The 15,821-nt window shown below is 40.0% G+C and overlaps 2 protein-coding genes and 1 long non-coding RNA gene across 4 annotated transcripts in view; 2 read left to right on the forward strand and 1 right to left on the reverse strand.

The window, feature by feature from the left end:
- LOC144981373 (protein NLRC3-like) overlaps window positions 1-15,821 on the forward strand; it is a 210,696-nt gene that overhangs the window by 67,847 nt on the left and 127,028 nt on the right. The gene's annotated exons all lie outside the window — the stretch shown is intronic.
- Window positions 4,032-15,821, reverse strand: part of LOC101174320 (uncharacterized) — a 76,815-nt gene continuing 65,025 nt past the window's right edge. The window contains exons 2-3 of one of the 2 annotated variants that reach the window (XM_078937220.1): window positions 9,742-9,953; window positions 4,032-5,781 (exon numbers count right to left, since the gene is read on the reverse strand). In XM_078937220.1, the coding sequence (XP_078793346.1) occupies window positions 4,583-5,781; window positions 9,742-9,913 (1,371 nt within the window). In that variant the 5' untranslated portion in view covers window positions 9,914-9,953 and the 3' untranslated portion in view covers window positions 4,032-4,582. Of the gene's footprint in view, window positions 5,782-9,741; window positions 10,083-15,821 lie in introns of those variants that run through there. The other variant, XM_078937211.1, reaches the window with a different exon arrangement.
- Window positions 10,095-15,280, forward strand: LOC144988618 (uncharacterized). The gene is made up of 2 exons (XR_013652560.1): window positions 10,095-10,692; window positions 14,891-15,280. It is a non-coding gene; the product is annotated as an uncharacterized LOC144988618 (long non-coding RNA).

The following is a 15,821-nucleotide window of genomic DNA, read 5'->3' on the forward strand; positions in this document are numbered from 1 at the left end:
ATTATGTTTCTGTTGACCTCTTTTACGGGCCCAGTTTGTTCATCTGTTTACATTTTTTGAGAAAATTAAAATTTTCATTTTTGAGAAACTTCTGTTGTCCTCTTTGGCCGCTCGATCCCTCACAGTGCCTGTGGCAAGAGACTCTTCAAAAACTGAGAGCAGAAATGGAGAGAGTTGGTTAGAAAATGTCTTAAAAAAATCAACAGAAAACCCGTCAGGTCCTGGGCATTTTCCATTTTGCATGGATTTAATTGTGTTCATAACTTCTTGGACAGAGAAGGGTTTGTCCAGTTCCCGAGACAAGTTATTTTCAATTAAGGGGACATTTATTTTCTTAAAGAATGCATCAAATAGAGTTGGATCACCACATGATTCTGTATCATACAGGGTCGAGTAGTATTTATAAAAACAGGAGTTTATTTCTAAGTGGTCTCTGTGTTTATTACCTGACTGATCATTTATTTCAATTATAGCTCTGCTGGCAGCTTTTTGATGAAGCTGGTGGGCTAAGATTTTTCCAGCCTTCTCACCATGTTCATATTTCCGGCATTGTGCTTTGTTTATTAGGTTTTCTATATATCCAGTAGATAACAAATTGAACTCTGTTTGAAGATTAAGACGTAATTTAAACAAATCTTCGGATGGAGTGACTGAAAGCATTGTGTCTAATTTAAAGATATCTTTAGTCAGATTATCGAGTTTTTGATTATTACTTTTCTTTTGTTGGGCACAATAGGAGATGATCTGTCCTCTCAGGTACGCCTTCAATGATTCCCAAACAGTAGAAAGGGATATTCCAGGGGTCAAATTACATTTAAAGAAGAATGTTATTTCGGATGAGATGAATTTAGTAAACTTTTCGTCAGAGAGTAATGTGTTGTTAAATCGCTAGGGTCGATAACTGTTACAGGAAGTTGGTATACGTAAAGTCATAAGTAAAGGGGCGTGATCTGAAATAACTATGGCTTGGTATTCACATTTGCGAACAAGAGAGAGGAGTCGTTTATCTATGAAAATATTATCAATACGAGAATATGTTCTGTGGACAGGAGAGAAAAAGGAGTAATGTTTGGACGTGGGATTCAAAAACCTCCAAATATCAATAACACCGTTTGTGCTAAGAAAGCACTGTAATTGTAGAGCCGAACTGGTCAAGGGTGCTGGTCGAGACGAGCTGCGATCCAAACTCGGTGACAAGACACAGTTCATGTCTCCTCCAAATATTAAATGGTGAGTGTTCATATTTGGTATCTTGGGAAAAAAATTAGGGAAAAATGAGCTATCTGCCCAATGAGGTGCATAAACATTAACCAATACTACGGGTGTGTTGAGCAACCTGCCGGTGACAATTACATAACGTCCTGAAGAGTCTGTTTCCACTGAGGACATGTCGAAGGGGACGTTCTTATTAATGAGAATGGCTACACCTCGAGACTTAGAGTGGAAATTAGAGTGGTATGATTGCCCGATCCACCCTCCCCTGAGTCGAAAGTGATCAAAGGTCCGAAGGTGAGTTTCCTGGAGAAAAACTATTCCTGCTTTTAACTTGTTTAAGTGGTTCAATACTTTTTTTCGCTTTACAGGGGTGTTTAAGGATTTTACATTCCAAGTAATAAAATGAACATCGTGGCCAGCTGGCCCAAATGAAAAGTTTGAATCAGTTGGTGTCCTGGTCATCAGTAGAGAAAATAATTTCTATGTTGCTCATAATAGGGCTCGTAACAACGTTGTGGAGGTCTTTACAAAAAGAGATAAGCAAATGCAGACTGAGATAAAATACTACAAGGTCAAACCAGAACTCAAAGTGTGGTACAATGAAACCCACCCCATCACCAACCAGAACACGGTGATTACCCAAACCCATAGAAAGATAACTGCACATTTAAGTGCTTTGGGAAGAACACTAGCTCTCAGGAGATCAGGCTCCGTTCCAGAACAGGCACATGTGTCACATATAGGATAAGTAAAACTCCAACCTAAAACAAGTAAACATAACAGAAGGACTGCAGCAGCAACTCTTGGGAGTCCGCGAGTCAGTGCGACCATAAAATAAGAGAAAACGGATGTCTGTATTTTAACTGACCTCGTTCAGATCCGCTCTCAGTTCAAATCATTTTGTGGACGCGCTCCCCGCGATCGTGGATTTCACGTAAGCCGTCGCCTCCTCCGCGTTTTGGAACCATTTTTCAGTCCCATTGTGCGTAATCCGGAGTCGCGCCGGGTACATGAGCCCGTATTTCACTCCCTCCCGGCCCCGGAGGAGCCGTCGCACCTCGCCGAAGGCAGCTCTCGCCTGCGCCACACTTGGAGGGTAATCGGGGAAGATGGAGATGTCGGCGCCCTTCCAGCGCAGCGGGCCGGACTCCCGGGCGCGCCGGAGGATTTCCATGCAATCTTGATGGTAGTGGAGCTGGGCTATGATGACCCGCGGTCTGCCGGTCCGGTTCCTCGCCGGTCCTCCTCGGTGAGAGCGGTCGATGAGGATGTCTTTATCCATCTGCAGGACATCCCGTAGGAGCTTGGAAACTGCTGTGGGTGAGCTGGAGCCCGCGGATTCGGGGATGTTAATGATGCGGATGTTTGAGCGTCTCATCCGCCCCTCCATGTCGAGGCATTTCTCCCGCAGGCCGTTCACTTCTGATTCCAATTTATCCACTCTGTTTTGGAGAGAGGTCACCTCGTCAGACTGAGAGGAGAGAGCTTGCCCCATGTCCGCCATTGTAATCTTCATCGCCTCCACCTCGGACCGCATTGTAGCCGTGTTGTTAGCTAGCTCCGTCTTTAGCATATGTAACTCGGTTTTAATGGCCTCGAAGTCGTCCGAGAGCGCAGTCTTCAGCTCCTGTCGGAACATTGCAGCTATGTCCGCCTTCAGAGAGGAAAGAATTTCGGCTTTCATAGCCGAGGAGTCAGCTTGGGCCGCGGATGGTGGGCTGCTAGAGCCGGGCTCTCTGGGGCCGGCCGACGGAGCGGATCCGGTGAACTTGAACTTTCGCAAATTATTGGCCATTAAAATAGTTTTAGCTAACAAATATGAAAGATGGCACAATAATTACACAGTTCCTGATGGAGTTTTACAGTTTTTATAAAAATAAAATGCCTTAAAACATTAGTTTAAACCTATTTTCAACGGAGCCTGTCTTTCGTGCTGCCTACTCCATTGCCTGCTCCGGACTTCCCCAACTACTTGTTATTTTTAAGGTGCCTTAACTAAGTAGAATTGATTTATCTTAACTAAAGCAAATAATTAAGTTAGATCAAAGTAAAAGTTTATTTTTCCAACATCCATATGTGGTCTTTTCACCCTCTCAGGGGGGGAAAAGTATTATCTGAGCTTCTTCATCCACTAAATCATCTTCAAATGGACACGCCATGCTGCTTCACTTCTCTGAAAACAAACTAAGCTTCAACTAAACCTGCTCCAGACCAGGTTATGTTCAGAGCATGAGTTGTTATGGCAACTTGACATACCCGGAAACATACCTCCATTTCTAGAACCGAAAGCTCAGGTTATCAACTTCCTTAGCCTCAAAATTATCGTGGGAGCTAGCATAACCTGCTTTCTGGAATACCCTCCTGAACTCCCAAGAGAACAATTAACTTATCTAACCCTACAACTACATCTTTAAATAATCCACCAGATGAGCTTCATCCAGATGGAGTTAGGGGACGACTGAGGGTGCAAGACGAGCCAGAGGCAGGATCCACAGCCAGGTGTTAGAGCAGGAGCAGAGACGAGCCGACAGAATGTAATGTGCACCCTGTGACTTTGATCATGAAAAAAATGTAGCTTAGGTCACAACATCAAAAAGGTCTAGACTAAGTTTAACTAACAGGTATTGGTTGATAGATATATTAATTATAATTTAGTAAAGCTAGTAAATTATAACCATATCATTTCAAATAAACTGAAAAAATAAATTGCCAAATATATTGTTTTATTTATTTAAACGTTTCAATTAATACAAGTGCAACTGCATCTAACCAAGAAACAACGTTTTTGTTAGAAATGACAGACACACACAGAATGCTTCAGAAACAGCTGAAAATCATTTATTTAGAAACATTTAATAAACATTTTCTCTGATGAACTAACCTGCTTCACTTGGAAACACAGGTCTAGACTAAGGTAAACTAGCTAGCAGGTAACGGTTGATGGATCTATGACTTGGTTATCATTTCAAAATTAATTCATTAACAATATTATTTCATATTAACTCCAATACAAACTAACAAATATTGTCTTTTATTTGACAATTTGTAACAGGATACTAAAAGCAACTAACAAAAAAAAAACCCAAAGTTTTTTGTTCAGAATTGACACACACAAGGTGCTTCTGAAATGGCAAAAAAACAGTTATTTAGGAACATTTAAAAAACACTTTCTCTAATGAACTAACCTGCTTCAATTTAAACACAGGTCTGCTTTACCTTAAAAAATGAACCTCTGTAAACAAAAATCATTTATCACAGAACATGAAGCTTACAGTGATACCTGTAATTTATTTATTTTTTGTGATACCTGCAATTATTTCTCCTGAAAAGGAGGAATGATTGTTGGACTGGAAATACAAAGCTGTTTCTACCATGTGTGGGTTAACATGTGTCGTGTGACAAGAGACCTTTGGGTGAAACTTTTGCTGCATTTTTTACAGGAATAAGGCTTCTCTCCGGTATGAGTTAACATGTGAGATGAGAGATTATACTTTTTCCTGAAATCCTTGTTGCATTCCTTACAGGAATAAGGCTTCTCTCCTGTGTGAGTTAACATGTGATGAGTGAGGACAGATCTATACCGGAAACATTTGTTGCATTCTTTACAGGAATATGGCTTCTCTCCAGTGTGGGTTAACATGTGAGATGTTAAATGAGACCCTTGAGTGAAACTTTTGCTGCATTCCTTACAGGAATAAGGCTTCTCTCCGGTGTGAGTTAGCATGTGATAAGAGAGATGAGTTTTATTTCTGAAATCCTTGTTGCATTCCTTACAGGAATAAGGCTTCTCTCCTGTGTGAGTATACATGTGATGAGTGAGCACAGAACTATACCGGAAGCATTTGTTGCATTCCTTACAGGAATAAGGCTTCTCTCCGGTGTGACTTAACATGTGACACGTGACATGAGACTTTTGAACAAACCTTTTGCCGCATTTTTTACAGGAATAAGGCCTTTCTCCTGTATGGGTAAACATGTGATACTTCAAACTTTGAGCAGTTGTACAACTTCTTCCACACTCTTGACAAAAGTAATTCTTTGTTTTCTCTTTTTTTTCCCATTTCTTCTTTGAAGCAATTTTTCTTAATGTTTTGTCACGAACACGTTTTTCTGTTATTTCCTCCAAGTTGATGTCACACTGACCTGCTGACATGTGAAAGCTGTCCACACTTTGGACATGACTTCTGTCTCTTCTCTTCCTCTGATCTTTCTTCTGTGGATCTGTCTCTTCATCTGTAGTTGATGTTGATTCTTCATGTTGGTTTCCTTCTTCATCTTGACTATCAGTTACAATAAAGCTCTGCTGATTGTTTAGATCTGCTTCCCTGTTCTCATCTTCCTCATAAGTATGAATCTCCACCAAGCTTTCAGTCTCCTGCTTCAGATCAAGGTGCTCTTCACCTTGACGTATGTAGAGCTCTTCTTGCTCCTCTTTCATATGTGGAGGTTCTGGTTCCTGCAGTTCCTCTTTAGTTTCTGAAGGTTCTGGTTCCTCCTGTTCCACTCTGAAGTTCCTCTGCTGCTTGAAAAGATCTTCCTCTTCAGTCACCCAATGCTGAGGGAGGACTATAGGGACACAAACACAACAAGAAGCCTCTTTAGACTTTTAAAACAATTTGTTCTTTGTTAAGTACCAATACAATTTTTTATTACTTCAGTCAGAAGATAGGGTTGGGCGATGTCCCCTAATTTGGCCGTTGACGATGTTTGCTGTCAACCATCGGGATGGACGATGACATCGTCGGGGGGGGGGGGGTGTATTTTTACATTTTTCGTTCTTATATAACTGCTATTCGTTATTTTGCTTTTTTCATTTTATTTCCCAACTAATGGTTAATCCGCGATGATCCAGTATAAACTGAGGGAAGTGACTTTAACAGAAAAAGTAACAAGCAAAATAGAAAAGAAGTAGTCCGCTCCCGCACTTAACTAGCGAAGTGGACCGGCGGACTTACAGCTTTATGTTTGATGGGAAGGGGGGGGGGTACATGAGCGGTATGTGTGGGAGATTTAAGACTGCGATCCGTCCCGCAGCTCCAAAGCTAATTTTGTTAGCCCGTGTGTTAGCATACTGCTAATCCTGGCTACGTTCAGAAAAAGCACTGACCACACGGATTAAAATTCAAATGATGAGCGAACAGGTGTTTCATAATAACCATAACATTATTAAAAGCACGTTTAGAAGATCGTCTCGTATTTTACCGAGCTGACATGTCAATGTATATAGCCGCTCGGCGCTGTTATCGTTTTGTATTGAATTGTTACCTTCAATAAAGTTTGGAAAAAAAGCCGCTCGGCGGAAGTTGTATCCTCTTCCGGTTTTCAAACTGCGCATGTGCGAATACTGCGCGTGTGCGAATGATTTATTCCGACCGAAATTGTGACCTTAGTGAACGTTTTTATATTCTGAAAACATTTTTCTGGGCCCATCACGGTTGGATTCTAATCCGACCATTGATCCCATCAGGATATTTTGTACATGTAACCGCCGCTTATGGTGTCGACGCGCAACGTGGCGGGGGCGTGGCATCACGATGGTGGTCTCTCCATCGGGATGTCAGTCACCCATCACGATGGACGATGATATCGTCCATCGGCACAACCCTATCAGAAGATAATTGATTTACATTTTTAATTAAAAAAAGAATCCACCCATTCATCCATTTTCTGAACCCCTTTTTGGGGTCATGGGAATCCTGGAGTCTATACCAGCTACAGTTGGACGAAGCCAGGGTCCACCATGGACAAGTTGCCAGTCCATCACATGACCAAAAATCACACACACTCAATTCCACACCTACGGGTGCTATGGCGGGGGCACGAGAAGAACATGCAAACTCCTTATAGGAAGGATCCAGCTGGGATTTCAACTAGAGCCTTTCTTTCTGTGAGGTGAGAGTTTGGGTCAAACACCTAACATAACAAAACTCTAAGGATTTCTGAAATATTACCCACCAATTTCAATACCAACTACAGCTCTTAATTCACACACTCCCTACACCAACACACTATGAACACACGTTACACAAGAAGGGATGTGGTCAATGACATTCTGTCCTCTACGCTATCCCATCTGGGGCATGTAAGACAATATTTTCAAGAACAGTTCGGCACAAGACTTAAGTTGATGTCCAACAGTTTTTCAGCTTTCATGCCAATACGGAGATCGGTACAGTGTCTTTGGAACAGCAAATACATTCATTTCTCACATCTAAAGGGATTTCCCTGGATCTCAATACCATCGAGACCTGCCACCTGCTCCCCAGGAGAAAGGAGACGGATAAACCAGCGATCCTCATCAGGTTTGTGAATCAAAAACACAAGCTAGCTTTGATGACCCAAAGGAAACACCTGAAAGGTTCGGCTGCTTATCTGAACCTCCACTTTAATCCCTTAAGTTTACGAGTTTTTTTTCTCGTAAATCAACAACTTTAAATCTTGTAATATTTTTTTTGGTGGCCCCTAAAACTGTCGTAAGCACCAGCAATGACAGCAGCTTCCTATTCTTTCCACACATCGTGGTGGTGAATTTTCAAATAGCTTGTGAGATTTGTGGTGTTAAAGCTTGACCTTTTACCCTCTTTGTGACACTTCTGTCGAAGACGTTTTGCAAACAGCGAGTGAGTCGTTGGTCTCAGACACGGTAAAATAAGCCAACATGTTGCAGACAGAGGTCTTTAGAGCAGGCGCTGAGAGATGTCAAATACCATTTTCTTTATCATTTTAGTTCAGTGACAGAATAATCAATGCTGGAGTAGAAAATGAAAAAGCATTTTGGTGGATTGCTTTTTCATTTTAATTTTGAGTCAAAAAATGCAGCTTCATTTTGAAAAGGAAAAAGCATTTCTGGTTTTGACTTTTATTTTAAATTATGCTACAGAATTGCTTCCATAGAAAGCGACAACAGTTTAAGCTTTAAGTCATCGGTCAATTTAATCAGGGAACTTTTTTCTTTTCGGAATCATCAGAAGGACGTTGTACTGTCCAATATCTGCCTACAATTATCAGTATCCGATACTACCATGCTCAACTACCAGTGATGAAAGTCAGGTAAGGAAAAAATCCCTGAACTTTTCTCTGAGCGATATGGCGAGCACAGAGCGAAATTTTGGAAAAATACGTGGTCTTAGATGCATTCTGGTGCATTCTGGCAGCTAGTTATTCACTTCTTTATCAAGAAACTAAGACTAATTGGAGCATCATGATTTGTCATTCAAACCCCTAGTTTGACTCTCCATTAAGGACTTGCCGGTCCTAAAAAAGAATTTGGAAAATTGCTCAAAGTAACACAATCCTACAATCTACGCTTTTCCTTAAAGCTGCAAAACATACAATTGCTAAAATATAGTAACATCAAAGCCCCAAATGGCAAAAAGAACACCATTAACTATGACATTCTATGAAAATACCTCAGTTATTTATACATTATTTCTGCTTTAGAAATGACTGATGTACAACATCCACTTGCACTGTTTTCTCAAACTATAATTACATCAAAATATGGGATCTGCTTTAAACTATAATTCTATAACATAATACATCAATTCTTTAACACCAATACTAAGTAATCTGGGAAATATCAAAACAAACATACAAACTAAACTAAACATTGTAAACATTATTTTTTAAGGGAGTGCGGGTCCAAACCATCAAATACTTATAATTAATGTCAACTATACTGAACTAAATCATGGTAATTAGGAAATACAAATAAATTAGATAGAGAAATGTATTCAAAATAAAAACTGAAACTCAAAACTAAAATTGAAATTATTTCAAAATGTGGTTTTGAGATTATTTTACACAAAAAAGTATTTGACCTACACTACCTTAAAAATCTTCTTTTTTTTTTCCAGCCAAGACCACTTCAATTTGTTTTTTATCGTCTTCTCACAACTGAGGTCGTGACCACGCTCAATAATGACGATGCCTGCCATTATTTTAACACAAATTTGATCGCAAACTCTTCAGATGTGTTTGTGAAAGTTTAGCGTGGGTCCGCCAGTTTTGGTCTCTAGGGAAGCAAGTCACGCTGACCACGTGGTGCAGACAGAGCCAATCAGACCCGTCGACGCATCCGAAAGCAACTAAAACGTCCCGTCATTGGTCAATTAGGCCGGGAAGACGAGAGATGGCCACGACCATAGAGGAAGCGATCTGCGGAGAAATATAGAAAATAAAGCTAAAATTAGCTGATTTCAGACCATTTTTTAATCCGGAAAGCAATTTGTCCGTAGAGATCAGGTCTTTATTTCCCGGAAAGTACGTTCGGTTTGCTCAAAAACCCGGATTTCCGGGAATTCCCGGAAGACTTTCATCACTGAACTACTCTGTAGTTTCTGCTGCAAAATTCTACTGAAACAGTGATCCATCTATTCTGATATTTTCCTGAAGTTAAAGAAGATTTATGCTAATTGACTCTGATTTGCTTAAATTTCTTGCACATCTTGTTCAAATGTCATATTGTCGCGTGCGTGTGTTATTGAAATTGTGTTCTTATCTGTTTCTTTGCTGAAGGTGACATACCTATGTGGTGTAGCTGCAGTTGTGGTTTCCAGATGACATCCAGCAGTCTGCGCTGACGACAGAGCTCCTGCTCGTACTGGACGATGGTTCCTTCACAGAGTCTGCAGATTTCTTCAGCAGCAGCAGCTAGTCGCTCGCTGATCAACTCTCTCAGAGACTGAAGGGAAGACATGGTTCCTGCTCCGATCTTCAGCTCCAACTCCCACAAACACCTTCTTTACACTGAACGCTTTTTGAATGCTTTTTCATTCGAAACTGACAGTTCGTATCCTCTTTCCGGTCAAAAAACGTCACGAACGTCCGGGCAAAATTGCCGCCGGTCTCTAAACACAAGCTAGCTGCTAGCGCTGCGCGCTGCTGTTTACGTCCGGGTCACGCTGAAGATTTCATTCTGAAAAAGCCTCATACATTTCGATAATCCAAATATTTATTTATTTATGAAAATAATTTACAAGTATTTTAAGTCACAAAATATTATGTTTTAATAAAATGTCTGAAAAACAAATTTTTGTCAAAAATGCTTGGTGAGCGGATATGACGTCACTAGAAGGTCCTTTTTTTTTACGATGTGCTGGAATTAATCACAAAACCAAATTGTAATCAAAGATGTGCGCATAAAATGACTGTTTAGGAGATGAAGAACTGTTTAGAGTTTGAGACGCAATAGAGACTGAAGATTTTTTTTGTTTTCATATTTAAGATAATTTTTACATCCAATCTCAGTTTATGTAAATTCCCACAGTATAAAAACAATTATTTCTGATTTTATTTGACCCTTTGTCATTTTCCGCAGGTCTGCAAACCAGAAATACCTGATGTTAAACTGAATAAATTCACTGTGAACATGTTTGTGTTGTTTTCTTCTCATGTGTGTGTTCATCCACACACAGAGATCCTGGAAAGAAGACAACCATGATAGAGCTGCAGCAAGACTTTCGGTTAGCCTTACAGGTAAGATTTTTTTCAATTTTTTTATTGAAGATGGCATACACATTCACATAACTACAACAAAAAGAAATGAAAAAGAAAAAGATACAAATAAAAAATAAATTTAGAATTGTAGTTCACAATACTAGGGATTGTCATACAACATGTGATCTTCAATGAAAATGAACAGTTTTATTGCTTTCTTGATTTTGATTAATGTTAGCGATTTAAAATATACAGATCTTAAATGTAGTGAATAATGGTTTAGTTTTAAAAAAATCTACTCTTATGAATGAAGAATTTTCCAGAAATTAATACAATATTAAATGCCAAATCAAATAAATTATCACCAGAAACTACTAATAAAATGATGTGTTTTTGTAACTGAATAGAAATAGGAAAAGGAAACTTTGAGGAGCATCAACAAAAAAATCCTCCCAAAAGCTGTTAACATAGATACATTCAAAAAACAAATGATCAAGTGATTCTATATTTATATCGCAGAAAGAACAGTTATTTTGTTGAAAACAAAACTTTAGGAGTCTCCACCTCCTTTAGCTATTCAGGTCTTCAGGATACTGAATCTCTGTTCTGTTTTTTTTTTTTGTTTTTTTTGTGCATGTATTATAACTGGTCTATTTTTAATTGTTTTTTTAAACATTTTTTAATAAGAATTATTTTAACTTTGGTACCTCCGTCTCCAGACTTTGTGTATGCCCGACCAAATTTTCCTCTGGACCACATTTAGATAAAGGCTGTAGGGGATTCAGGGATTGTGGAGCGGTTGTTGTTTCCTTCTGGGTTAAAGTGCAGTTTTGTGTAACCTCCCAAAGAAGAGAAACCCAAAAAAGAAAGGAAAAGCAAAGAGACAGGTGGAAGCCATCATGATATTCCTTTCAAACAGGAAGTTCTTTGTCATTTCATGCACTACTTTCATTTAGCTCTAGTTGTTGAACATTCTAGAAACTCCTAAAAACATTTTCTGTCCACTTTGAAACCATCTGGGGCTGACTTGGCCTTGCTCGCTGGGATACGGCCAACATCCAGAAATCTACCAACAGACATTTTTAGCTCTAGTTGTTGAACATTCTATGTTTTGAAGAGGCAGGCTCTTCTAAAAGAAACTAGCAGGAGCCCCAGCGCTGGTCTTTGCTTGGATTTGGTTTAGACTTGTTCAGAGTCAAATGCATGTTTTAAGGGGAGGAGGATTATTTTGTTGTTGCTGTTTTTGTTCCTATTCTCACAATCCACTATATGTCCCGTGTTGAATTCTACTATTAAAATGTGGGAAACAAATGTTTATCAAATCCAAATCAATCCAAAAGCCTGGAGGCTGGATGGCCGTGGTCCTCCCTTTGACCTGGACAGTGGTTGCCATGGCGACCTGCACACTCACCAAGCTGGAACTTAGAAGAAGAAAAAGAGACCAAAATGATTGATAAAGCAGGTTTTCCAGGGAAATCCCACAAAGTGCTTTCCAAGCTAGAACTAAGAATATCCAGCATGCATTTGGAAAAACTCATTAGCTTCTTGTGGAAAATGATGAGTCATTGTAAAAGCATTCTATGAATGCTCAGAAACCTTCCTCTAAGGTTGTGGTTGTTTGGAGAAGTCCTCCTCTTCAAAGAAGTTCTCCTGACCATCTTCAAAGCCACTTTCTGCTTTTTCAAACGCTACTGTTCAACAAAAACTTGGTTTCTGCCACAAAACCAACCTTAGACACTGAAACAGAATGAATCCAATGCAGAAATGTGTTGACACCTTTAATTCAAAGCTTCAATCAGTTTGAATCTCATGAAGAACATTTCAAAAATCCACATTTGGATCAGGCGTCTTCATCAGAGCACAACTCATGTTTCCAGGACTGTGACTCACCAATAGATCCTCATTTCCTTTACACAATCTGTTTCCATCATTTGGATTTTTCATAAAAACTTGACTTAGAAAAGAATTGTTGCCCCAAAATGTCCAGTTTGAATAGTCTACAGTTTGTTGTGTTTGGTTGCTAGGTAACAGGGTCTTTAATGTCTATGATGTCATGGTGGCTTTCAGAGTTGAACTCCTGAATATGACGGTAAACATTTGGATTGAACAAAAATGGGATTGAAGCTCATGCTAAATCCTGATCTCAATGCTGAAAAAACCTCCTCCTAGATTCTGGTTGTTTGGAGAAGTCCTCCTCTTCCAAGAATTCCTGAAAAAAGCCCTCATTTCTCCTGACCATCTTCAAAGCCACTTTCTGCTTTAGTTTAGTCCAAACTTGCTTTATGCTGACAACATTTCCAGCTTGAATCCATCTGAAGAATCCAAGGAAACAAACCAATCTAAGTCTGCATTCATGCCACTTCAGAACCAACAAAGCATGTTTCCAGGACGCTGACTTACCAATAGAACTTGGGATTTCCTTTGCAGAATCCTTCTCCGTGTGTTTTCCTTTGTTTTTCTCCCCAAAACCTAAAGCAGAGATTTTTGCTGAGCTGCAGAACAAACGTCTGACTGCTTTAACCGCCGTTGATGGTTTGTTGTGTTTCCCTCTATAGCTGCTATGGTCTTGCTATGGTTGCTAGGTAACGCTGTCTTTGATGATGATGACGTCAGAGTGGCCTCTAGAATGGACTTTTTTCTTGTGGAACCAGGAGCTGTAACCTTTAGGGCACTAGGACCCAGAAAGAGGTCCAGGCAGTGACGGTGTTCAGTGACGGACTGCGCAGCCGCACTTCCTCCAAACGCCACTTTTCATCCAGCGCGTGGAGCGCCAGAGTCCAAACGGGCTTAAGGCGCTTTGATGAAGCGCTCTGGAATCCAGATATGGTGTGCTAAACGTCAGGTCCAGAACGGAAGATGCCATCAATGAAGTCTGTCTGTCAGCAGCAATCCAACGCTGATGGGGTTTAGCTTGTGGAGGATTTGAATGTTCATTTGCTCTCAGGTTGGTTCTGTGCTGGAAGCCCCAACCCTCAGTTCAGTCAAGTTAGAAAGATGCTAACCAGCTGTTCCCTCTGTCACCATGGAAACACGGACCGCTTTAAAGTCGGACAGGAATTTCACGGAGCGGACTTCTAGACGTGGAGGATAAATACTCCAAGATGAATTCATCAGACATGAATCAAACAGTCTTTTCTACATAGAACAGAATGAAATCCACTGTGTTTTAGCAGCGTCTGTAGCATCACAGAGACGGTGTTCCACCAAAAACTGGGACCTGTCACATGTTGTTTCCTCGTGACAGAGCTGCAGCTTTAATGTCAATGATATAGAAGAAGAAGAATCCAAAACATTGGACTGTTTTCATGTGATCACATGGAAGCAGAATTAGGAAATCTCTAGGAAATCTGTCCTTGTTTTGTCAGCATGTTTGAATTGGAGTTTACAGTTAGATGACAATAAAGACGTGTTCACACCAAGAAATTACTTGGAGGCTATTTTATTTAAATAAATCAGGAAAATGTTCAAAAAATAAAACATCTGAAGTATTTAGTGTTATAATTTGGCCAGTATAAAATATGATGTCAAAATTAAATGTCGTCTCCTGTGTGGAGGTATTTCAGTTAATTAAAAACTGACATAAATGAGTAACGTTCACTGCAAACTGTGCAGAAGGCATGTTCTTTCTAAAACTGGAAATAGCACCAACCTTTTTTATCACCTGAAGCTGAGTCTCCATTTGATAATTCAATAAAAATAACATTTCATTTCCTCATTATAAAGCAACTTTAGTGGAGTTTCATTTTTTTTTTCTTTTTTAGCCAAAATCCTGAAGAAATCAAAACAAAAGGCTTTTCCAACAGAATCAGAACGTTAGCACGTGACCTAAGTTTGTTCACTTTGTGCTAAATGTTGATTTCTTTGACTGTTGTGTTAATAATATCAACAGTTCTCTGTCGCCCTCTGGTGGTTCATCAGAGAAGCCAAACTTCCACAGACAGTGAATCAATAAACAAGCTAATTCTTGATGCAGGTTTGAAAACACAGATGGAAAACAGCATCAATACAAATATTAGTCAATGTTTCCTTGAATGGAACAATTTCAGGATTTGTTGTCATAAAGTTGTGAAAAACTGTCTTGTAAAGTGTGTGGTGACGGTCCACTGTGGAAAATGACTGTTTGTGGAACATTGAGATGTGCTCAGTGATTTTGGTTTAGGACACTTTGGTTTCATTTCAAACGTTGGTTTCTCCTAAATCTACAAACTCTCTCCACAAACTGTCTCCTAACTCTCAGGGATTCCTGCTGCTGGCAAAACTCACGGCTCAAGGAACCACTTCATGAATCAGTCACGCTTTGGAATGAACTTTATTGAACAACATGTCATGGTCTGGAAGAAGCCCCAGTTCCAGCTGACAGAAGTCTGGTTCTGATCCATCAGATCTCACTAGCAATAGAACCAAACCTTCACGTGTTGCAGCAACAGTTTCCATGTTTGGGAGGATCTTCTGAAGAACAGCTCAGTTCCAGATCACATCATGATGATTGATGTTTTCTTCATTCCAGGAAATCATCTGTGTCTCCTTTGATCTGTGCTGAGTCAGCACTTTGACTTCTTTTCAACTTTAGATCCATCATTTACAATCAAGGATTTATTGATATTTAATATTATTTATTAACAGAAAATAAAGAGTAAATGTATTTATCATCCAGCAGTGATTGTGGTGTTTGTAAGTCTTTTATTTTGAAATTCCTCAAGGATGATCATCATGGTGGGATTTCTAGATCTGCATGAACTCATCCTGAATCCAAAAGACACTGGAGCATCAAAGAATCCAACCCATCTCTGCCAACATGAGGCTCTTACTTTGAAAAGTCTCAGACTTCCTGCAGGGAAACAGGCTTTCTGCTGCTGCTCTGCCAGATGTGCACGAGCTTGAAAGAGCTTCCTGACTGAGGAGCTGCAGACTTTCTCCTGCAGAGCAGCAGCTGACTTCAGCGTCGTCATGGGAACACAGTCTGCTGCTGCTTCTGGAAACGTCTTCAAGGCTGTGGTGGGACTTGTTGGTCTGGAGGACAGATTCTCTGAGCAAATGCTGCTTCAGCTTCAAGCTTCAGCTCTTTTCTTCTGGCAGAGCTTAGAAGAAATGGAAACCTCCTTTGTTCTGACTGTTTGCTCCAAATCCCAGATTCAGGAATTCCTCCAAGAAGTTCAGCTCAGAGATCA

The sequence above is a fragment of the Oryzias latipes genome, chromosome 2 (genome assembly GCF_053564925.1).
Source record: "Oryzias latipes strain Hd-rR chromosome 2, Olatipes_Hd-rR_3.1".
NCBI classification, from domain to species: Eukaryota; Metazoa; Chordata; class Actinopteri; order Beloniformes; family Adrianichthyidae; genus Oryzias; species Oryzias latipes.